This window comes from Microtus oregoni, unplaced genomic scaffold (genome assembly GCF_018167655.1).
Source record: "Microtus oregoni isolate MIOR12 unplaced genomic scaffold, Mior012 000074F_000, whole genome shotgun sequence".
Taxonomy (NCBI): Eukaryota; Metazoa; Chordata; class Mammalia; order Rodentia; family Cricetidae; genus Microtus; species Microtus oregoni.
The window spans coordinates 2,701,011-2,726,166 of NW_024543987.1; the positions used below are offsets into that span (position 1 = coordinate 2,701,011).

Below are 25,156 nucleotides of genomic sequence, written 5' to 3' on the forward strand. Positions count from 1 at the left end.
CATGCTTCCACGACAGGCACTTTCCCCAGCTAGACCATCATCTCCATAGCTAGAGACAATATACTTTTCATATGGAAATATTTTCAAATAAGAATTTTTAAATATGAACAGTGAAAAGATAGCTCAGTGGGTAAAGCACTGGAATCCCAGACCTTCTAAGGCAAGGTGGGAAGTAGAAACAGGAAAATGCCCTGAAGCTCATGGATGCATGCTTAGGAGCTTGAAGGCTAGCTACTCTGTCTTACACAGGGATAAACAACACAAGACCATCTCAAACAGATGTGGAGTAAACACCAGCACCTCCACATGATGTGGGATTGCCTTCTGTATGCTTGAGTACAATTGGTTAATAAAGAAACTGTCTTGGGCCTGTGCAAGGATGGGAAAACTAAACTGAATGCTGGGAGAAAGAAGGAGTTAGTGAGAAGCCATGTAGCCCTGCCAGACACAGATGCTGGAACTTCAGCTGGTAAAACACAGCCACGTGGTGATACACAGATTAATAGAAATGGGTTAAATTAATATGTAAGCATTAGGCAGTAAGAAGCTAGAGCTAATGGGCCAAGCAGTGATTTAATTAATACAGTTTCAGTATGATTATCTTGGGGCTAAGTGACCAGAAACTAACTAGCGGCCTCCTCCAACATCCATACATGCCCTATGTCATGCATAAATCAGCATCTTTACATGTCATATTCACCTGTAATCCCAAGATTATGGGAATGGGCAGGAGAATTTCTGGGGCCTGGCTGACCACCAGTCTAGCTCCAGGTTCTGTGAGAGAGCCTAACTCAAGGGAGTAACATAGACAGTGATAGAGCAAGCCATCCAATGTCCTCCTTGGCTTCCACATGTGTGCAAAGGAACATGCAACTGTACACATATGCAATACACACAGAGACAGAGACAGGCAGACAGACATGCACACCTACCTCAAAAACAAACTTGCCATGCAACCCTTGTGACCTAGAATTCAGCCTTATCAATGGTAACCCTATATAGTGCACATCAGGAGTCACCAAAACCATTTACAGGACTATTATAAAGACACATAGTAGGACTCTGCTAAAAAGCCCAGACCTACATTTGGTTGTGCCTTATCGTCTTCCTGTGTGCCTCTATCATGCCCTCCCCATTATCATGCTTAAAATCTCTTCCCAACAAACAGCTTTGCTTCATACTGGCTGGGGTGGTTTGAATGAGAATGGCCCTCATAGGCTCATATGTTTGACTACTTGGTTCCCCATTGGTGGAACTGTTTGGGAAGAGTTAGGAGGTATGACCTTGTTGGAGTAGGTATGTCACTGGGGGCAGGCTTTAAGATTTCAAAAGCCCAGGCCATACAATGTGGTCCTCTCTGGCTTGTGGTTGTGTCTCAAGATGTAAGGTTTCACAACTACTGCTCCAGTGCCTGCCTGTCTGCCCGCCTGCTCGCCTGCTCCCATGCTCCCCACCATGATGAGTTTCTTTTAAATGTCACCTTGGTCATAGTGTCTTATCATAGCAATAAAAAATAAGTAAAAAGTGGCTAGGCCTGAAATAGATTTCTGCAGTAAAGTCAAGAATCATATCTTCACCAGGCATGTTGATGCACGCCTTCAATCCCAGCATTTGGGAGGCAGAGGCAGGGGGATCTCTGTGAGCTTAAGGCCAGCCTGATCTACAAAGTGAGTTCCAGGACAGTCAGTCAGAGCTACATAGTAAGATCCTGCCTCAAAATGTGAATGAATGAATGAATGCTGGGTGGTAGTTGTTGTGCTTTCCTGTCGCTTTAAGGGACAAGCCACGCCCACTCCCATTACCTCTGACCTGCCCACCACCATCTTGGGCCCTTCCTTTTCTGCTTCCTTGACATTCGTGCTTTTTATTATAAGGAAGACCTGGGAATGTTATGGTTTTGGTCCCTTTAAGAGACAAGCCACACCCACTCCCCTCCCCATCCGCTGAGGCAGGCTGATCTTCAGCTTCCGGCCTGAGCTCGCTCTCTTTTCCATCTTCCTCTCAGAGAGGCAGCTTCGCTTCTGCCTCTCTCCCCACTTCTCAGCTTTCCCCTTCTCTGTCTCTTTCTCTTCTCTCTCTCTCTCTCTCTCTCTCTCTCTCCCTCTCCCTCTCCCTCTCCCTCTCTCCCTCTGTGCCCCCCTTCACCCTTCCTCCTCCATAACTCCCTGAATAAACATTCAACCTTACCCTGCATGTCGTGTCTATCCATGTTTCTGTCTTCTGCCCGCCTGCCATGTGTCTCCCTGCCTGGAACCAGCCATTTCTCGGGGACCAGCAGCCGTCTCTGCCTGGGGCCCACTGCCTGCTGCCACATGGCCCACCACCACTGCTCTGGGACCAGCAGCTGTGTCTGCCTGGGACTGGCTGCTCCCAGGGCCCGCTGTCTGCCGCCACATGGCCCGCCACCACCACCGCTCGGGCCGCCGCTCTGGGACCGACAGCCATTTCTGCCTGGGACTGGCTGCTCCCAGGGCCCACTGCCTGCCACCACATGGCCCGCCACCATTTGGGACCTACAGCATTTCTGCTGCCTACTGCCGCAGGTATCTTGCAGCATTTTTTAAAAAAGAATAACAGTAGTGATGCATTGCTTTGATCCCTGCATGCAGGAAGCAGAGACAGATGGAGCTCTGTGAATTCAAGGCCAGGCTGGTCTACAGAGCAAGTTCCAGAACAGCCAGGACTACATGGAGAAACCCTGCCTTGAAAAGGCCAAACAAAGTAATGCAAAGCAAAACAGAACAAAACAGAAACAAAAACTGAAAACCAAAAATCCCCTATCTTCATCTGAGTAGAGGTCTTTGAACTCAGGCTGCTATAGGTTCTCACTTAAGTGCTTGTGGGCACGATTTAGTTTCTCACCACCTGTTGGACCAAGGCCTTGGCTTCTCATTGGCTGCTGGGTATAAGCCACATAGTCTTTTTCACAGAGCAGCTGAGAAAAGAGTACAAGAGCAAGTGAAAAAAATCCAGAGAAAGCGTAACAAGATGGAAGTCATTGTTTTTAATTAACTAATTTTCTTAATTAAAGATGTGAAAGCATATGGATTTTTACCATGTCTTCTTTGTTAAAAGCCTATCACTAGGCCCAGCTCACAAACAAGGCAATGGATTACACCAGGCATGAATATCATGAAGCAAAAATTATTGCATAGAAAGCAGTAACAGCTGGACTGACATCTGTCTCTATTCAGTAAATAAAGATGAATTTCTGTGATTTGCTGAAGTTGTGAATTCTATTTAAGCCCTTTTACAAAATATTAGTAAAAACATTTTTAATTGTATTCTGCGGTGTATAGAAAGGCTATAATATTACTAACTGTGCTGCTTTATATAGACATTGAAAGACCTGGATAAATCCAGGTTCCCCCCACCCCCAGCAGGAAGAAAATAGCCAAAAATCTAAGCAGGAAGAGAAGAATCAAATCTAGGATTAGCCGGTTCAGTGACTGTGTTTCAGGAAATAGCTGAAGATAAAGTTAGATTGTAATCTTGAGAATAATCTTGAGAAACAGGGAGTTTCCCCCTTGTGATTATCATTGGTATTTTTGGAATAATGTGTTTCAGGAACTAGCTGATTATGACTCTGAGTGATCTTGAGAGGCAGGGAGTTGTCCCCTCGTGATTTTCTGTGACACCCTCCCTGGCCCTTTCGGATTATTGGGCTGTGGTTTCTTCCTGTAAAAAACCCTTCTCCAGGTCACTTGGGGTTGAACTCTTCCCCTGCGTGGGTTATGATTCTCGGCCCCAGTGCACTGGTTCCCGTCTCATCAATTAAAGCCTCATGTGATTGCAGCAAGGACGGTCTCTTGTGAGTTACTGGGGGAGGGGGGTCGTGTTATCCTGAGACTTGAGCGAGAGTCTCCCCACACTGGGGGTCTTTCAGACCTCATAGATTAGATGTGGAGAAACGACTGCAAGTCATGCTGAAGTTGGACAAATGATGAATCATTGATGAACTCAGCTCTGCTTGTGCTTGGTTGCTGGGAGATTTTTGAGCTCTTGCGCAGCTATTAATAAAACAACTTGAAGACCCATACACGGGGTGGAAAATACATGAAGAAGCAAGTTATGCTATTGCTATCAATAACATAGCAAATTCAATGACGGCTAAGAGTGACAAGAATCATAAGCATATATTTTTATCTTGTCCACCCCCTTTGGTACTCTAATCAGAATGCAAGTATACTTCCCTCATAACAGAACATTGGTAAACCAACCTCAGGAAAGACAAATTACACAATGTCCAAAGATTTTAGAAGTATTTTTGCCATATGTTTAGCAAGATAGAATCACAACCACTACATATTAAAAGTCATCATGAATAAAAAGGAAAGTATACACTTTAGATAAAAGATATGTCAAGGTATTAAAACTACCTACAGAGACTGCAACTGGATTGCTCTAACCTGAGGAAAAAGTGTTTTCATGATGCACATACTTCTGATATAATAGCTGCTGAAGATTCTTTCATTCTTCTCCAGAAGGTGCCCATACTGTGGCACATACAATAAAATAAATGAAGATGGAAGGACCAAGATCACTGGCTTCTTTGAAAGCCAATCCACTGTTCCACTGTAGAACATATCTGTAGAACAAAGTGGAAGGACAGATTTTATCCAACTGACTGTAAAGCTAAGTGGAAGCAAATGGAGAAGAGAAGAAAAGAAAAGAAAAAAAAAGGACTTCCTCCTAACACATGTTCAGAAAATATTTTCCTTCACCTGGTAATCACAGCTCCCATTTGTGGGGCTCTTCTGATGACGAATCTTCAGCTAGTCAGTTTCTACTCAACAGAAGGAATGTTTAACAATTGTCACTTTATAACAGCGTGGGCATTAATGAGTGACTCATGATGGCAGGGTCAGGTGGATTCTATCTGCTACTCCTCCTTCCCCCTTAGGTGAAAATGAGAACCTATGTGGCTGGTTCTCAGTTTGTAGATACACACAGGATTGGGCTCCCTCATCTGCACAAATGAAGCAGGAGTAGAAGTAACACTGCCTATCTGGGCTATCAGCGTCTCACTGCCACTGCTGGAGCCCCCCAGTCATCTTTTCCTTGACCTTGATGAATCTTAAACCTCATCTGGAACTATGGCCGTATATATATTTTGTTGTTTCTCGAGACAGGGTTTCTCTGTGGTTTTGGAGCCTGTCCTGGAACTAGCTCTTGTAGACCAGGCTGGTCTCGAACTCACAGAGATCCGCCTGCCTCTGCCTCCCAAGTGCTGGGATTAAAGGCGTGCGCCACCACCGCCCAGATATATAATATATATATATATATATATATATATATATATATATATATATTAAATGCTGCAAGATCCTCGGTGGCAGTAGGCAGTAGAAATGCTGTAGGTCCCAAATCTTGGTAGTGGGACATGTGGCGGCAGACAGCGGGCCCTGCGAGCAGCCAGTCCCAGGTAGAGATGGCTGCTGGTCCCAGAGCTTTGGCCCGAGCGGTGGTGGCAGGCCATGTGGTGGCAGGCAGCGGGCCCTGGGAGCAGCCAGTCCCAGGCAGAGATGGCTGCTGATCCCCGAGCAGTAGCTGGTCCCAGGCGGGGAGACACATGGCGGGCGGGCAGGAGACAGAGATATGGATGCACACAACTTGCAGAGTGAGGTTGAATATTTATTCAGGGGGTTATAGGACAGAGAGAGAGAGAGAGAGAGAGAGAGAGAGAGAGAGAGGAAGGAGGAGGAGGAGGAGGAGAAAGAGACAGAGAAGGGGGAAGCAGAGAAGTGGGGAGAGAGGCAGAAGCGAAGCTGCCTCTCTGAGAGGAAGTTGGAAAAGAGAGTGAGCTCAGGCCAGAAGCTGAAGATCAGCCTGCCTCAGCCAATGGGGGAGGGAGTGGGCGTGGCTTGTCTCTTAAAGAGACAGAAAACCATAACAGCCGTGACAAAATTACAGTCTGTCATGTTTCCATATGTGCAACCTGACATGTCATGAAGATATGTGGTACACACAAATCATAAATATTTGCTGTTTTTATCCAGTGGCGGGGGGGGGGGGGGTAGAGAGATGGCTCAGTGGTTAAGAGCATACACTATTCTTAGAAAGGATATGAGTTTGACTCTTAGCACACAGGCTGGGTGGTTTACAGCCTGTAACTGCCACTCCAGGGGATACACCACCTCTGGCCTCCAAAGTTAAAAATAATAAAAATAAATCTTTAAAAAGTAAATACATCCACTGAATTTGATGGCACACACTAATTAATCCTGGTTGGTCAGATGTAGTATCAGAAATGTAAAGAATAATAACCCCAGAAGCAAATGATCAGCTTAAATTGATGAGAAATATTCAAGCATGTAATAGCAAACTCTCAATTTTTGAATACTCATATTTTGATTGAAAAATAAAAATGATATATTCACTACACAGCATGCTATAAAAACATGAATATATTATTCAATGACTACTGAATACCAATTCTTTAATTTAAAATTATACAATTTTAAAAAGTTTATATTTCATATATATTTTTTATCGCAGAAGTTAGAAGATAGTGATATTCTGTTTCTACCAAGTATCAATTTTTAATATACAGCTGTTTGCACTCAGCCAAAATACATACTTGATGTCCCTCTAAAAATAATGCAAGAAACTGAAATTCTATGAATAAAAGCTCAGTTATGTGTCCTTTATTTAAAACAGTTCCTTGACAGAAATCCAAAATGTTTTGCAAATTAAGTCTCAAGTTTATTTTACTGAAAAATACCTTGATCTTTTTTAATCCCAGCGTTCCTCACTGCCATTCTGTCTCCTATCTTGCCTCTCCTGCTGCCACCAACCGGCTTCCACAGCTGCTAAATTCCAGCAACCAGCAGGATTCAATTCAGTGCTTTGTTTTGACTGCTGGGTTCCTGGTAGGAAAATCAACTCAGCTGAATAACTAAATTTTTAGGCTGGGAACTGAAAATCACAATCAACTCATTTCCTTAACTTCTCGAGTTAGCAGATAGCCACACAGTAGCTGGTGCTTGTCCCAGCAAGTGGTCCAGACAAAGCTCCAGGCTAACAAAAGAGAAGCCATTTCCATTGTTAAGTTAATAGTCTCCTCCCAGGAAGGAACAAGGTTAAAGCTGCAGAGCCGGTATATAAAAGCAAACAAAGGTCAAATCAAATGTAACATTGTACCAATAGACTGGGAAATTCAAAAGTACAAATTGTAACACATTTATACAGAATAACGTTTGGAAAATAGTATGCAAATAAAATTTCAATCATGTTCATTTAGTTTTGTGAAATTTTGAGCAGTAAATATATTTATACAGCTTATTGTTTCAGCCAATGTCTGTCATTTTTTGTTAGAGGGATTAAAAGCTTAGAAAATCCAAGACCATTTAAAATTCACTGCTATAAAGTTAAAAATGTAAAGTATAGCTGGGCAGTGGTGGTGCACGCCTATCTTTCCATGATAGCCAGACAATTGCCAAATCACCCCATTCGCCCCAAGGCAGCCTGATAGCGTCTGTCCAGAGTTAGCTCACTTCTTTCCTCTCTGGAGCTGAAGTCCCAAGAAAGCAGATGTAACTTTGTCTCACGTTTCTCCTCATCGCAACACGCAGCAGTATCGAGCACTCAGAAAGTGCAGATAAACAGGACCAGAAGTTTCTTTTGCTGTCTAGGGATTTGAGGTCAGTTTGGGATACAGACACTTTGTTTTAAAAAAAGAGAAAATGCAGCTAGAGTGGGTAACTCAGGGTTAGTTACAGTACATCCTCGGCATGCTCAAAACCCTGAGGTCCTTACCTCATCTAGTCCTTATCTAGTTTGGTAGCTCTACACTTGGGCTGCACAGTGACATGATTGAGACGTAAAGGATACAGGCTTGGGTCTGTTTCATGGAGTCTCTGATTGAATTGCTTCCGGCTGTACAATAAGCATCAGGAATTTTAAAGGCCCCTGGTGAAGCTAATGTGCAACCAAAGCTGAGAACCACACTCTACTTCACTGATAGATGGTCAATGTTCCAATTTTTAAAAGTTTTACCTAACTTATTTATTTACTTATTTCATGTGTGAGTAGATCAAAGGACAATCTGCAAGGGCTGGTTCTCTCCTGTCAAGTCATTCCCTGGGATTGAACTCAGGTAGGTAGACTTGGCAGCAAGTGCCTTTACCTGATGAGTAATTTTGCCAGCCTTAAAGCTCCATCCAATATGGAATAGTAGTTTTTTAAAAATTAATCAACAGTCAGGTATTTGGTGCAGGTGGATCTCTGAGAGCTCGAGGCCAGTCTGGTGCACATAGTGAATGCCAGGCCGGGACTACATAGTGAGACCCTGGCTCCCCCCCCCCCTCCCCCCCAAGACAGGGTTTCTCTGTATAACAGCGCTGGCTGTCCTAGCCCAGCTGTTTTTGTTTTTAAGACAGGGTCTCAGCTGGGCAATGGTGGCGCACACCTTTAATCCCAGCACTCGAGAGGCAGAGACAGGCGGATCTCCATGCGTTCGAGGCCAGCCTGGTCTACCAAGTGAGTTCTAGGTCAGGTGCCAAAGTTATAGAGAAACCGTCTAGAAAAACCAAAACCAACCAACCAAACAAACAAAAAAAACAGAACAAAAAAGACAAACAAAAGTGGCAATTAAAATGTCGCGTGAAATAATCCTTATTTAAACAGTGCGATTCTACTTATGCAAAATTAAATATTAAAAAAATTAGAACGGGACAGGGGAAAAAGATGACAGGGAAGGGAAGCTAGGAGGAAAGTCCAGGAATAGAAATGCTACCTTTTGGACTATGGTACACAGACAGTTACACTTATCAAAACACCAACACGAACAACTGAGATCTCCATTGAGATGTGGCCATAAACAAACCGGTTACAAAGAGACGTGGTTGATTTGAATGTGGGGGTGTATCATTATTTTTGATAACCTCAAACAAAAAAGCACAACAAACCGGAGATTAAAATCAGTGCGAAGGGAAAGCAGAGAGCAGGGAGGGCCAAGCCTAAAGAAACACTAGAACTCTAGCAGCCGAAAACTACTGAGCCGGAGCGTCCCAGGAAAAGAAACTCGTGCTTTTTCCTGCACGCACCAAACCGGCTGAGTGTCATCACCGGAAGGGTCCGGAGGGAAACGTTGCCAGTGGAGCAAGGGACCCGGTAGCAACTTGGTTCCTGCGCGGATGCCGGGGCTGAAAGGCGCCGGGCGGTAGACTGATTGTGGATCGCAGGAGCAGGACGCCGGGGCCCACCGTCCATCCACTGCTACCATGATTCCGGTGTCGCTGCTGGTGGTGGTGGTGGGTGGTTGGACCGCCGTCTACCTGGCCGACTTGGTGTTGAAGGTGAGGGCCTCGGGCCTAAGGCCCTAGCCGGTGGAGTACAAGGCTGGTGCGCTTGGCCCTGTGTTGCCCGTGGCCTTTCCTCCTCCTTTGCCAAGTTTCCTCCGGTGGGCGGGAGGAGCTGGAACCCGCTCTGTTGGTGGTGTCTACGCGCACCCTTCCGCGTGGTGCCTCCGTCCGGCGGAGTAAATAAAGCGGGGCATGCTGCGGGAGGGGTGTGGCGGCCTGCGCGGCAGCCTCATTGCGGGCTCCTGGCCCCCGCAGCTTTTGGCTTCTTCCCGGGAGGAGTCTGTGGTGTGGGCTTGGGAGGCAGGGCTCGAAGGAGGAAAGAAATTAAAACATCCGCTTAGGAAATGGCATTGTTTTCCGTCTTTGTGCTAAGGTTACGATCCTTGAGCCCCTGCTGGTATTGAGATGAATCGAAATCAAAACGTGATTTTAATCACCGGTGTCTAATTCGAAAGTGCACTTGAGCACCCGAGGTTCCCTTTAAAATTTAGATTCTGATTCAGCAGGTCTGGAAGGAAAGCTGAGATTCTGTATTTCCAACCAGTTCCTCTGTCCTGCAGATGGTGCTGACCCACAGAGCGTGTTTTAAAGTAGCATGCTTAAGTCCCAAGAATTTAGATAGCCACATTTGCTACTACACACCCTTGGGCATGCAGTGTGTTTTTTGAAAGTTGTGGGTGTTGGAATAGTAAGAAGAAATTTCACCAGTTGTCTGAGTACATGCTTTAGACACCCTTAGCATGGAATGGGTGTGGAGAACATAAGCGTAGAAATTCCCAAGGGTTTAAAAATTATAATCATGAACAGTAAAACCTTCACGTGTTCTTTTAAACAAAATGCCTCACGGCATCGTGGCTTAGATAACAGTAAAATGAAATGGACCCTGTGCTTCTTTGTCTTACTTAAACTTTAAAGCCAGATCTATGAAGTGTTGTCCTTAGGAGAGCTAGGCTCTGTCAATTCCTAACCTTTGTGACCTTGGGCAAATTACTACCTAAGCCTCAGGAAGGGTCACCTGAAATTATGGCGAGGATTATATTAATGGATCTCCATAATATACTACCTAGATCTGAAGGGCAACGACCAGTAACACTTGGATGATCTGGCACTTGTTAGAGTGCCAGCCTCAGGTCTCACCATAGCCCTGTACAGTTGGAGTCTGCAGCTTACCAAGATCCCCTGCACATTTGTTTGGGCACCACTGACGCAGTGGATTGGGCATAGTGCTTAGCAGCACAGGCCGCAGTAATTTGCTGATTAGGTTAAAAAAAAAAAGCCATGTGAATTCTTCTCGCTTCATATGTGGAAAGAATTCCTAAATAAAAGGAACTCATCAGACTTGTGCAGTCTGTCCCTGGACAAGTAAATGGGTGATGAGGATGTGGCTTTAATTTCTGGGGCATCCTCTATCTTCATGAAAGTGTCAACCCCGGAGCAATGGCACCCTGCGCAGTGTCCGGGAAATGGAGAGACCTTACCTTTAAAAAAGGTGACTATGACTGTTTTGTCTGCTTGTATGTACACTGCATACATTCATTGCCCTTGGTGGCCAGAAGAGATGGTAAGGTCCCCTGGAACTGGAGTTACGGCTGGGTACTAGAATTTGAATCTGGGTCCTCTGGAAGAGCAGCCACTGCTTTATGGACTAAGCCATCTTTCCAATGTCCGAGACCTTGCCTTTTTTAAAGAGCATTCACCTTCTCTTGGTCTTCTGTTCTGCCTTTGACTTTTCTAGCTTTCCACAGGAGACTGCTGCTGCACGGGTGTGCCAATCTCCTTGTCACGTCCTGGGAAACAAGCAGACTTAAAATGGTGTCAGAAGACAGTAGAGACAATTACAGATACTGGCGTTCAGACTCAGGTCAATCTTTATGATGAGAAAAAGAGCTGGCATAGCCTTGTAGGACAAATGTATTTTTCATACAGATGACAGTACTGCTGGGGCTTTCTGTAACTGCCTTGGTATTTAAAGATCTACCTTTAGTCAAGCTTTCAAAAAGATAAGACCCTTGAGACTGTTTGTAAGCAGCTAGCACTGGAACCCCTGGGGAAATTTAAGAGCTGCTGTGGAGATCGAGAGGACAGTAGGTAAATTTTGTACTTTCATTTGTCCAAAAGTGGTTTAACTTGAGGCTTGCTTAGATGAAAATAGAAAATACTGATTCACACTAAGCTAAGTCTTCTGTTGAAGCCACTGGAAGTCTAAAAATGATCTCGAAAGACTTCTTTCCTTTGTGTGGAGGTAAAATAGCCTGTGCTGTCCACTGTGGTAGTTCTGTTCGTGGCTACCTAGCATTTGAAAAAGCTTTTCTGAATGGAGACGTGCTATGAGTATAATTTTGATGCCACATTTCAAAGAATACTAGAAACAAGTGTCTCAGTGATCTTAAAATGGTTACACGTTAAAATGATAACTTGGCTATTATAGATTACTAATACATGAAAATGAATCTCCCCATCTTAAAATCTGGCTACTAGACCATTTAAAATTATATGTGGCTTGCATTTTTGACTCACATATTTCGATGTACTTCATTGTTCTAAGCAGGGGTCAAGTTTGGCCCCGCCCCCACCCTGAGACAGGATTTCTCTTTGTAGCTCGACCTGGAACTCGACCTGTAGACCAGGCTGACCTTGAACTCACAGAGATCCACCTGCCTCCGCCTCCACTGTGCTAGGATTAAAGTTGTGTGCCACCACTCCCTGGCAAGGTGGGGGGGGGGGTTTAAGGGCTGAATTAGTAAGTATCTTAAGCTTTATGGTTCATGGAGTCTCTGTTAAATATTCTTGGGTTTTATTGTCTGTTTGGAGGAGATAGGGTTGAGACAGCATTCCTCTGTGTGCATGTGGCTGGCCTGGAACTCACGATGTCAACTACGCTGGTTGTGAACTTGTAGAGATACTTCTGCCTTTCCTTCTAAAGGGAAGTGGTGGGATTACGGGCACACCACTGTGCTGGCCACTTTTGATGGTTAATTTAGTGGGATTTAGAGTCATCACAGAAATAATTCCCTGAAGGGGGCTGCGAGGGATTTTCTTGATTAGGATAATTAAGAGAAAAAAGCCAACCCTAAATGTGGGTTCCCATGAAGTGGATTCCTGGACTGGACTGAAAAGGAGAAAGCACCTAAATGCAAGCTCTCAGCCCCCTCTGCCTCCCGACTGTGGATGTAATGTGACTAGCTGCCTCCACCACCAACCTCCCCAAGCTCCAGCCACCAGAGTTTCTGCTCCGTGATGGGCTATCCTCTGGAGCTGTGAGTCAAATTAAACCCTTCTTAAAACTGCCCTCTATCATAGTACCTAGACAAGTAACTAACAGAACCACAGCCCCAGCAGTTGGTTTTTTGTTTTTTTAAAATCCCTTGAAATTTTAAAACCATTCTTATATTGTAGGCTATAAACCAGATTTCACTTTTGGACTGTATTTCCCTGGACCCTAACCCAGCTACCCAGTTAATCTGGACCTTTGATACTTTGAAGGGTAAATGTAAGGCTTTAAGATTATGTACATTTCAGGCTGGAATTGTAGGTCAGTTTGTGGAGTGCTTGCCTAGCATGCATGAATTCCTAGGTTTGCTCTCAGCACTACTTAAACCAGACATGTCAAATGCCTGTAATCTCTGTATTTGAGAGGTGGAGTCAAGAGGATCAGAAATTCCAGGTTGTCCTTGACTACATGGAAATGAGGCCAGCCTGAGTTTTGTGAAACTATCTCAAAAAATATTATCAACCCGTGGTTTCTCAACCTATGGGTTGAGACCCCTTTGTGGGGAATCAAATGGCCCTCTCTTCATGTCACCTAAGACCATCGGAAAACACAGATATTTATATTACGATTCATAACAGTAGCAAAATTACAGTTATGAAGTAGCAACAAAAATAATTTTAATGTTGGGGGTCACCACAACACGAGGAGCTGTGTTAAAGGGTCTTGGCATTAGTAAGGTTGAGAATCAGTGTTGTTGAGCCACTAACATCTTGGTTTCATATACAAAGTACTTATTTTCTTTCTGTTTTAACCTTTATTTAGTTCTTTACTTATGTTATAAATGTGTTCTTCAAATTTGAGTGATGCTGAACTTTTCTTTCTTTTAGTCATCTGCGTATTTTAAACATTCTTATGAAGACTGGCTGAAAACCAATGGATTGAGCATCTCTCCTTTTCATATAAGATGGCAAACTTCAGTTTTTAATCGTGCCTTTTACAGTTGGGGACGGCGGAAAGCAAGGATGCTTTACCAATGGTACTTTTCATCTTTAATTTTGGGGGTTAAATTAGTAATTTAATTAAATTATGATAATCAGAAATAGCATATATACATACATACACACACACACACACACACACACACACACATATATATATATAAACAATTGTATCATTGTGCTTTTTCATACACTAAAAATCATGGTACCTGACCATAGTGGTGCATACCTGTTATCACAAGTTTGATCACAAAGGATCACAAGTTTGATCACAAAGGATCACAAGTTTGAGGTCATCCTAAGTTAGATTTCAAGTTTGAGGCCAGTCTGAGCTACATAAGAACATTGTCTCAAACAAACAAACAAACAAACAAGCAAACAAACAAAAATAAATAAGAGAGACTGGAGAGGTGGTTTAACCATTAACATTTGCTGTTCTTCCAGAGGACGCATATAAAATAAAATAAAATAAATATATACATAAGTAAGTAAGTAAGGCACTTAGGGGAATTTATGGTTTTGTATTTTACATGGTCTTTGGAATACCTAATGTCCTAACAATTTCTTTTTTAAGATTTATTTACTTTTATTTTTATTTTTTATGTTTGCTGAATGTGTACCACCTGCTTGCAGTACTCCCAGGAACCAGGCAGCTATGAGATCCCCTGGAACTGGAGTGGCAGACAGTTGTGAGCCATCATGTGGTCCTAGAAACTAGGAACTGAACCTGGGTCTTCTGCAAGAGCAGCCAGTGCTCTTAACCTCTAGCCATGCCACCAGGTCCTCATAGCAGGTTCTTATTTTGGAGAATATGGGGTTCTTGAATAGTGTCCTCTAAATTACCTTTTGTTAAAGAATAAAGCTTCGAATAGGAATCCCAGCACTCAGAATACCAAGGCAGGAGAATTGAGAATGTGAGGGAAATCTGGACAACATAGCAAGTTCCAGGCCAGTCGGTTACTTACTGAGACCCTCTCTCTCTCTCTCTGTCTCTCTCTCTCTCTCTTTCTCTCTCTCTCTCTCTCTCTCTTATATATATCACAAATAACAAATGTAAGTTCCAGATGTGTTCAAACTAATGTAAACAATTAGATAATAAAAAAGTATATAGTAATAAAAATAGGCAAACCTAAAATTCAGTTTTTGAAAAGACTAATAAAACTGCTTAAGCCTAGACCATGATTTATTAAAAAAAGTAAATAAAATCATAATTAAAAATAGATAATACTTCAAATTCTATGAACAATAAAAACAATAATATTATAAACAATTCTACAACCTTCAATTATACAACAGAATGTATGAAAACGAACAGATTAGTTCCAAGTGTAAAAGAGTAGTTTTAATTATTAAAATAACAGAATAATAAAAGTATTAGATTTGATACTCTATTGGTATTTAAACTAGTTTATCACAAAGTGAAGCTAAAATAAGATGACGATGGTAGAATGGGTAAAAAATGAATGCGTGCCCCAATCTTAAGAGCATTCCTAACTATATTAAACACAATCAAACAGTACTATATAAGTGAGCAAATGGAAAGGAAACCCTTTAGCCCCCTTTTAAAACTAGCAATAATATTCAGCTTTTTGGGTGTCGGAGTATTTGAGTTTGTTCGAACTGCCTATGAGTCAGTCAGATAGTTTAGATAGCGTAAACAGGGCCAGCTTTTGGTAATTTCACCCATTGTTTAAAAGTAATGAAACGTGGCCAGTTAGTTGTTTTGTTAATATATGCATTGTGAAGAATTGTACACTTACATGTTTGCTTTTGTCCTTGTTGCCAGGTTCAATTTTGGAATGGTGTTTGGTGTAATTGCCATGTTCAGCTCATTTTTTCTCCTTGGAAAAACACTGATGCAGACTTTGGCACAGATGATGGCTGACTCTTCTTCCTCTTCCTCTTCCTCTTCTTCCTCTTCCTCCTCTTCCTCTTCTTCCTCTTCCTCTTCCTCCTCTCTTCACAATGAACAGGTGTTGCAAGTTGTGGTAAGTATACTCTTTTTTGCTTTATTTTTTATTTTATTTTTTTAAAATTATTCACATTGTTCTTTTTTGCTTTAAATTGCTGAAAACATAGATATATTTTTCTGGCTAGTATACCTACAGTGTATAACATAAACATTAAAGTAAAACACCTCATAATTTTTCAAATTACACTCTTAACCAAAAACCATTAGTGCAAGATTAGCAGAAATTGTCACAATATTTGATGGCAGTGGCAATACCTGTAAAGATAATATATTGACCACTAATAACACAGCCAGCCAGTACAGGTTCCCCTCAACTCAGGTTGTCTACTTGAGATGTGAAATGATTATTTGTTGCAAGGAGTAAGCATTCTGACTTGAGATCCCTAGAACATGAAAGTAAGCTACATCGTAATGTTGTGCAGCACTCCCTGTCCTTTTCATGGTTTTCAAAATTTAACTAATAATCTCCTTTTAATTAAAAGTATAAGGTTAGAGTTAGGGGCAAAGACATAAGACATTTTTGGCCACTGATATTTCTTTGAAGCTACTTTCTGTTAGTTGGACTAGCCTAGTATTTGTTATATAGCCCAAGTTGCCTGCAAACCTCCAAGTATTGAGATTTCAGATAAGATTCATTACACGTATGTTGTGATTTTTTTTTTTTAGAATTTATTTTCTGTGTTTGAGTGTTTTACCTACATGTATGTATACTATATGCATGCCTGGTATCCAGAGGCCAAAAGGTGGCATTGAATTCCCTGGAAGTGTACTTATAGACAGTTGTGAGCCACTGTGTAGATGCTGGGAACCAAATCCGGGTCCTCTGCAAAAGCGGTAAATGCTCCTAACTGCTGATCCAGCTCTCCAGTCTCCACCTTGTGATTTCTTAATATTAAAAAAAATATGTGCTAAGTTTTATTCCTTTGCTTGTAAGGTATTATAGTAGTTCTTACTTTAAAGCACATGTGTAGGCTTCTGGCAGTACTGGGGTTTGAAAATACAGCATCATGCTTGGCCACCAAGTGCTCCACTCCTGAGCTGTCGCTCCTGCACTTATCTCTTACCTTTGCCACCTTCAGTCTGCAAGAGTGCTCGACATTGGCTCACTTTTGCTTCAGATGTTTTCAGCTTTTATTTAAGTATTTCTGAATTATATTTTTATACTTGTAGTTTCTAGTCCATGAGTTATAAGTATTGTATTTAATCATGTCCCTTGTTAATGAGACATTTAAGGGTTAGGAACAGATTTTTCAGAAAAAAAGAAATATCTCTATGACCTCTGCTAAGTTGGGCCAACGGAGAAAAACTTACATGTAATTTATAGAGAGTAGTAAAGATGGTCACAACTCTTTCTTAGAAGTTGAGGCGATTTTTCAGGTGAAGCTGCGTAAGACATGATGTATTTCTTAAGTAAATATTTATGAGATGAACGTTTCCTGCCTACTGGCCATGTACTGGGTCCCAGTTACCTAGGGAACAAAACCCAGTGCTCACACTCGTGGAACTTTTTAGTCTAGAAGGTGAGATGCTATGATTGTTATTTGATTGGACATTATACAAGTCGCTGTGGTCACAAATGGAGTGTAAGGTGTACCTGACACTAGGAAAGAAGAGAGCAGAAGGATGAGGACAGTCCATATAGTCTGGAAAAGGAAGATGGGACTCAGTGAGAACTCAGCACCCAGGAATGGAAGGATCACTGTAACATGGAAGACAGAATTATCCCAGTGATCATAAAGAAGTAGGTAACAGGCAATGTTTTCCAAAGGAAGTCTCTATATATGTTTTATTTTGTTCTTATCACATGGCTGATAGACAGGATACACGCATGAAGTTTATTTTGTTCTCCCTGACTTACAGATGAGAAAAGTGAAAGCCCAGAGACATTTGCCCATGATCAGAGTTAGTATGTCTATCTCCGTGATGATACGAGTAGTCTATGCACATTACGTTTCTCTCTTCTAGAAAGACAAATAAAAGCCAGGCCTTGTGATGCAGGCCTATAATCCCAACGATTCAGGAGGCTGAGGCAGGAGTATTGTAAACTTGCCTTGGCTACAAAGCAATTTTAAGGCCAACATGGCATGGGCAACTTAGTGAGAACCTCTCCTATGTAAAGAAAGTGTTGGGAGGCATAACTTCAAGATAGATCACTTGTCTGGCATGCGTTGGGCCCCAGGGGGCCATTTAAGGGTGAAGGGAAGGGAAGAGAGAGAGAGAAAAAAGGAGGAAAGAAGGGAGGTGGGTGAGGAGATAGGTTGGTTCATTCATTCAAAGAAGTATGCATAATTTTGACCTGCCCTTATGAGTACTGTGGTAAAATTTAGGTAAGCATATTATAAGAAAACAGTATGAAAAGTAGAAGGTAAGATGAGTGATATAGGTAGTACCTAGACTGTGAAAGACCCTTCTAGAAATTTTCTCTTTTACCTAGCGTTCTGTGCAAAATGCACCACAGTTAGATCAAAGATGGGAGACCATTTAAGAGTACAAATGGAATGATTCATGCTAGAAATAATAAAGATAAGCTAAGTTTGTTGCAAAGAGAATAAAGGCCCCTGAGAGGCTACCCAGCAGAAAATGGTCCTATACCCATGCACATAGTGGCAACACTAAGAGCATTCATTGGGTTAAAAAAAGAATAGTCGAAGTTGGGAGGAGAAGGTGGTTGTGGGATACGGAAGGAGTAGGAGGATTGAGAATGGAGGGTGGGTTTGCTCAAAACACATTGTATGTATCGAATTCTGAAACGGTTTCTAAAGGGGAGAAATACAGAATACAAGTGATGACTTTTCATTACAATTCTCAGCAGTAACTAACTTCATGGGACACTGGAGGTTATGGGGACAGTTTAAGGATGACTTTTTTTTTAAAAATATTTATTCATTTATTATGTATTCAATATTCTGTCTCTGTGTATGCCTGCAGGCCAGAAGAGGGCACCAGACCTCATTACAGATGGTTATGAGCCACCATGTGGTTGCTGGGAATTGAACTCAGGACCTCTGGAAGAGCAGGCAATGCTCTTAACCGCTGAGCCATCTCTCCAGCCCCTAAGGATGACTTTTGGTTATACAATTAGTTAGTGGGCAAGAAAGAAGAGGGTAGGAAGCCCACTGAGAGAAAATCTGAAGGAAGCCCTTTTAGAGAAATCCTGATCATTGGCCTATCTGCCTGCTGGAATTCCAATGGCAGTTGTTGGGTAGAGAGGAAATTATTCTTCTCTTTGCTTCTCAGTTTATTCAGCGTTTATAAAAATACCAGGTGTGCTGTGCTTTGGAACCATTAAAAAGCCAGAAGCCCAGGAGTCTACCAGGCATATTTGTGTATAATTTTGAAAGTGCCTTGTCTCGTCTTTAAACTAGCCCTTGGAGCTTAAGAAAGTACTTCTGGCTTCCCCTCTAATTCCCTGCAGCCTTGTTCAGTATTAATTCCCACAACCCTGGCACTGTGTGCTGTTTGAAAGAGTGTTTTGCGTTCAGTGTTCTGGTACATCTAATACTCTGTGCAGTCATATCAGGGACAGATGGTCATCTTGTACTGTTGCCAGCTAGTAAGACCTGCCATCTGTCGCTACCGTCAATCACGAACTCAGACTCTTACCTTGCCTTATTATTAGTGTATCCAGAAGAGAAGGGACAGAGAGCTGGGTGCATAAAATGAATTGAGTTATTTGAAATAAAGGCAAGCTGTGCTTTGGTGTCGGTTATTTTGCGAGCTAGAGAGTATGAATGAGAGCTAATCTTTTTTTTTTTAAATATTTATTTATTATGTATACAATATTCTGTCTGTGTGTGTGCCTTCAGGCCAGAAGAGGGCACTAGATCTCATTACAGATGGTTGTGAGCCACCATGTGGTTGCTGGGAATTGAACTCAGGACCTTTGGAAGAGCAGACAATGCTCTTAACCTCTGAGCCATCGCTCCAGCCCATGAGAGCTAATCTTAAGGCAACGCGTTTAAAGAGGTATCAGAAAGAGGAAAGCTACTAAGCTGAACAGATGACTTATCCAGCTTGGGAATGGAGAAATGGTGGAGCACAAGGGACACTGATATTTGTGAAAGAAAAGAGTTGTTCAGTAAGGTCTGAGTAAAGAGAATTGGAGATAACAAGATAGCACACACACACATTCAGAATGTTGATTATGGAAATGGATTTCATAATCAAAAAACAGACACTTGGAATCAGTGGAATTTCGAGAATGAGTGAGCGGCACGCTGCAGACCCCTCTTTGATTACGCATCTGCTGTGCAGCCCAAAACAAAGTCTGATTGAGAGAGCAGCAAAACTCAGTCTAACAAAAGGCCTGGAAAGCAGAGGAAAAACCATGCTCTTAATTCACGTGACTATGGAATGAGAACATCAGAACTGTGGGATGTTTTTATGCAACAGTAAACAGTATATCTTTGTTCTTAGTTATTTTTGATTTCTAAAGATGTTATTTTTAGAGCAGGTTTAAGTTTATAACAGTATTGAGAGGAAATACAGAGATTTCCCAAGTACTTCCCACACAAACACAGCTGCCCCAACCAGAGTGGTCCACTTGTTACTGTCCATCATCAAACAGGGCCCATGGTTTACATTTACAGTCAGTCTTGATGTTTTAGGAGATGTTGAATATTAATAGATTTGATAACTTAAGTTTTTGTAATACCAAAAATTAAAAGCAAAGTAAGATTATATGGCAAATAAAGCGGATGATACATTTATGACATGTATTACAAGGGAGCAATACTAGTGTTTGAAGTGTAGTTAACAGACTAGAAAGAGAGGAATACAGGAACACAACTGAACATGATAGTGTATGTCTGTAATCCGAATATTCAGGAGGCAGAGGCAGGAGGATCACTGTAAGGTCAAGGTCAGGCTACTCTCCCTACCAAGTTACTTGTCACCCTGTTTCAAATAAAACAACAAATTTATGAATTACATCAGGAAAAGTCAGTTGAGTCATGAATAGACTACTGAGATTGCAGATTTGAATAAAATGAGCTTGCCTAAAGATAGAGCTTGGTCTTTTTTTTTTTTTTTTAAGAGAGCAGTTTGATAAGATGTATGTATCCATGCAGGCTAATCTTATGTCAACTTGTCACAAGCTGGAGTCATCAGAGAGCAAGGAGCCTCAGTTGAGGAAATGCCTCCATGAGATCCACCTAGAAGTCATTTTTATTCAATTAATGAACACGGAGAGGGCCCAGCCCATTGTGGGTGGTTCCATTCTTGGACTGGTCCTGGGTTCATTAAGAAAGAAGGCTGAGGGTCTGGAGAGATGGCTCAGTGATAAGAGAACTGGTTGCTCTTTGAGAGGTCCTGAGTTCAATTTTCAGCAACCATATGGTAGCTCACAACCATCCATAATGAGATCTGGTGCCCTCTTCTGGCCTGCAGGCAGACTTGCAGACAGATCACTATATACATATTAAATAAATACATCTTTAAAAGAAAAAAAAAAGCAGTCTGAACAAGCCATAAGGAGCAAGCCTGTAAAATAATTAGCACCCCTGCTTCCAGATTCTTGCCCTGTTTGAGTTCCTGTCCTGACTTCCTTCAGTGATAGGCAATAATATGGAAGTATAAGCCAAATAAACAAACCCTTTCCTCCCCAACTTGTTTTTGGTCATGGTGTTTTGTTGCAACAATATAAACCCTAACTAAGAAAAGGTCAGGATTGTGGGGTATTGCTGTGACAGACCTGACCATGTTTTGGGGTAGATTGTGGCTAGACTTTGGTGTTGGTGTTTGGTGGCTAGCCAGTGAGTGTTGAGTGCTCAGTGGGCTGTTCTGTGGAAGCTTGGAAGAAAGTTGAGAGCAGAGCCAGGATGGTGGCACACGCCTTTAATCCCAGCCATTGGGAGGCCGAGGCAGGCAGCTCTCTGTGAGTTCGAAGCCAGCCTGGTCTACAAAGTTCCAGAACAGCCAAAGATACACAGAGAAACCCTGTCTTGGGAAGAAAAAAAAAGAATTTTGAGAGCAGTGCAGAGGATGGAGGCCTGGCTTGTGAAGTTTCAGAAGGCAGATTAAAGACTATCACGGCCATTTGCTGTTTTGATTTAAGAGTCTGGCATTGTGGCATTGTGGTAGCTGGGGCTGAAGAATCAGCTGTGATTAACGAGATACCAGAAGTCCTAAAGTGAAATTTTTGCAGAGCTTGGATACTCGATGCTAGTTGGCAGGAGCTGAGAATCTGGCATTGATTAAGAACAGACCAGCATTGTTAGGGTGAAATCTGGGAAGTATTTCCTGAGAGCACAGAGAAGCTGGGTTCCAGAGGCAGCCTAGGTTGTACCTTGTGCTGGCAGCTGAACCTGGTAGTGTAAGGTTCACCCAGGTTTTGAAGGCATGAAGGGGTCATGGAGAGCCGTTGAGGCTTGGCACTGTGAGAGGCCAGAAGAGGCCATTGGTGAAGGTGGAGCCTCAGTGACAGTTGAAGGCCCAGGATTGAAGGGGTCATGAAGAGATGTTGACAGTGCAGTCCAGTTGCCCCAGAAGACCCCAGAAGTTTTAGAGATGACAGTATGATTGGGATAACCACCAAGGACAGCAGCAGCGGAGTGGAGCCAAGCAGAGCCTAGAAGATAAGCTATGTGTGCTGCAGAGGGCAGAGCATAGGAAGTGACCCAAGCCCCTGGAGTGACCCAGAAGATAGATCATTGAGTGGATTCCAGACATTGGACATTGGTGTTATTTTCACGGTTAGGTTTGGTTTGGTTTTGATTTGATTGTGACTGTGCCCTGGGTCTTCACTCTTGAAATGTGAAGATATATGATTTTGATTTTTACAGGAGCCCACAGCTAAAAGACTTTAAACTTTTAAAAGAGATTTTGGATTTTTAGAGAAATTGGATTTTTTGTTTTTGAGACAGGGTTTCTTTGTAGTTTTGAAACCTTCCTGAAACTCACTCTGTAGACCAGGCTGGCCTCAGGCTCACAGAGATCTGCCTACCTCTGCCTCCTGAGTGCTGGGATTAAAGATGTGCACCACTACCACCTGGCAAAATTGGATAGTTTAAAGAGACAGAAATTTTAATGTATTTGAATTTGTAAAAACTGTAGGACTTTAAAAGTTATTTATGATTTTAATGTGAGATCTTAACAAATAAGAAAGGAAGGGTTGTGGCTCAATAGTGATGTGTTTGTGTGTCAGGTTGACAAGGGATCAGTTGTGCTGGCTAGTCATGTCAACTTGACACAAGCTAGAGTTATCTATATGAGAGAACCTCAGCTGAGAAAATGCCTTCATAAGATCCAGTTGTAAGGCAGTTGTAATTAATTTTATTAATTAGTGATTGGTGGGGGAGGGCCCAGCCCATTGTGGGTGGCGCTTGTGTCAAGTTGACACACAAAACCAGCCAGTACAGAAAGAAGTAAACAAGTATAAGAAGTAGCATAGTGATAAACTGAAAAAAAATTCCACTGTGCTAAGTCAGATTTGTCACTAACTTTTTGAATGAAGAGATGGCTCAGTGGAAATAGGAGCACTTGGCTGTGAAAGGCAGAGCGTCTGAGTTCAGATTCCCAGCACCCACATGGCTTTGCAGCCTGCAAGCCCAGTACTGTGTGGTGAACACAGGCTCATCTCTGGAGTTCGCAAGCCGTCTAGCCTAGCTGAAATGTTGAAGCTTCAGGTTCAGCAAGAGACCCTGTCTGAAAACATAGCCTACAGAGGGCCAACAAGATGGCTCAGCGGGGAAGGGCACTAGCCACTAAGCCTGATGAGCTTAGTGCTATCCGCAGAACCCACATATCGGAAGGAAAGAGCCAGTTCCTTCATGTTGTCCTCTAGCTTTTACAGGCAAACTGTACCATGTATATATGCCCCACACCTGCATGCAGCAATTAATTAATTGTAGTAATAAGGGCGGTGGGGCTGCGTCCCCAGCACCCCGGCTGCCTGCTCGGCTAGCTTATGCCCCGAAATAATTACACGGACACTGTATTCTTTTAAACACTGCTTGGCCCTTTAGCTCTAGCACTTACAGGCTAATTCTCACATCCCGATCAACCCATCTCTAATAATCTGTGAGAACTGGTCTTACCGGGAAGATTCTAGCCTAGTCCATCCTGGGTCGGAGCTTCATGGCGTGTGTCTGCCCTGGAGCGGAACATGGCGTCTCTCTGAGGTGTCTGCTCCCGAGAGGAGAGCTGTGGAGTCTGAGCTCACTTCCTCTTCCTCCCAGCCTTCTGTTCCGTTTACTCCACCCACCTATCTTCTAACCAATAAAATGGGCCAAGGCAGTTCCTTTATTAGCCAATGACCTTCCTCCATCAATTAATTAGTTCGGGTGGAGAGACATAGAGGAAGACACCCTCTATGGCTTCTGCGTATGTGTGTAGAGGCATGTGTACTTGCACACACACAAAAGTTCACACTTGAGAATTGAATAATCAAGTCACAAAAATAATTACAAAGAAGCAAAAACTTGTAAAATAGTTAAATGACCAACAACCCATTCCACAAAATATAATGTAGCTATTAAAAACCTTATTGAGATGCTGGTCTAAAACAAAAAAACAGGCCGAGTTGTGCACACTCACAATTCCAATGCAAGAAGGTAGAAGCAGGAGAATTCTTGGGACTTTCTGGCCAGGCAGCCTAGCCTAATTATTGAACTCCAGGTTCTGGTGAGAGAGATCTTGTCTCGAAAACCAAAGTAGTAGCTAGAGAGGTGTCTCAGATGTTAAGAGCATTTGTTGCACTAATGAGGACCAGGTTCGATTCCCAAAACCTATATGGTGGTTCATGACCATCCATAACTCCAGTTCCAGGGGATTTGATGACCCTCGTCTAACCTCATGGGCACCTCACACATATGTGGTGCACATATATATATACACATACAAACAAAACACTCATACACATAAATCTAAATTTTTTAAATTTATTTTGTATGTATGAATGTTTTACCTTAATGCATATATGCACACTACATCTCTGCTACATTCCCTGGAACTGGGATTATAAATTGTTGGGAGCCAAGATATGGGTATGGATCCTCTATAATAACAAGTACTTTTAACTACTGAGTCATCTCTGCAGCCCCCCAAGAAGGGCACATTGAGTTAGGTATGGTATAATGCAGACATAATCCCAGCCTTCTGTCCCTCTGGAGACTGAGGCAGGAGGTTCTTTCTTTTTTTTTTTTTTTTTTTTTTTTTTTTTTTTTTTTTTTTTGGTTTTTCGAGACAGGGTTTCTCTGTGGTTTTGGAGCCTGTCCTGGAACTAGCTCTTGTAGACCAGACTGGTCTCGAACTCACAGAGATCCGCCTGCCTCTGCCTCCCGAGTGCTGGGATTAAAGGCGTGCGCCTCCACCGCCCGGCAGGAGGTTCTTTCTTAATAGGTAGGCTCAACTGTATATATAGGACTCTGACTCAAAAAAAAGAGAAAATAAACATAGAACTAGAAAATACTCAGGAAGAGATATTAAATGAAAACACAAGTTTCAAAATTATGTTTATAATTACAGTGTAATTTATAATTATTATAGGTTAATTACATAATTATTATAATTACAGTATAATTTTAAAAAGTAGATGTATAGGGGAAAGACAAGAAAGATGCAGCAAAACATTGAAAATGGTTCTGTTTTCTGTTTGCAAAGTGGGCAGGATTTTAGGCTTCTGTTTAAGTTTGCCTGTCTTGTTTTTTAATGATTTATTTATTTTATGTGT

General features: G+C 42.3%; 1 protein-coding gene across 3 annotated transcripts in view; it reads left to right on the forward strand.

Moving 5' to 3' along the window:
* The first annotated feature begins 9,108 nt into the window (after positions 1-9,108).
* Positions 9,109-25,156, forward strand: part of LOC121441174 (membrane-bound transcription factor site-2 protease) — a 43,948-nt gene continuing 27,900 nt past the window's right edge. For all 3 annotated transcript variants that reach the window (XM_041642291.1, XM_041642292.1, XM_041642290.1), the window contains exons 1-3: positions 9,109-9,299; positions 13,404-13,552; positions 15,301-15,502. In XM_041642291.1, the coding sequence (XP_041498225.1) occupies positions 9,225-9,299; positions 13,404-13,552; positions 15,301-15,502 (426 nt within the window). In that variant the 5' untranslated portion in view covers positions 9,109-9,224. The remainder of the gene's footprint in view (positions 9,300-13,403; positions 13,553-15,300; positions 15,503-25,156) is intronic.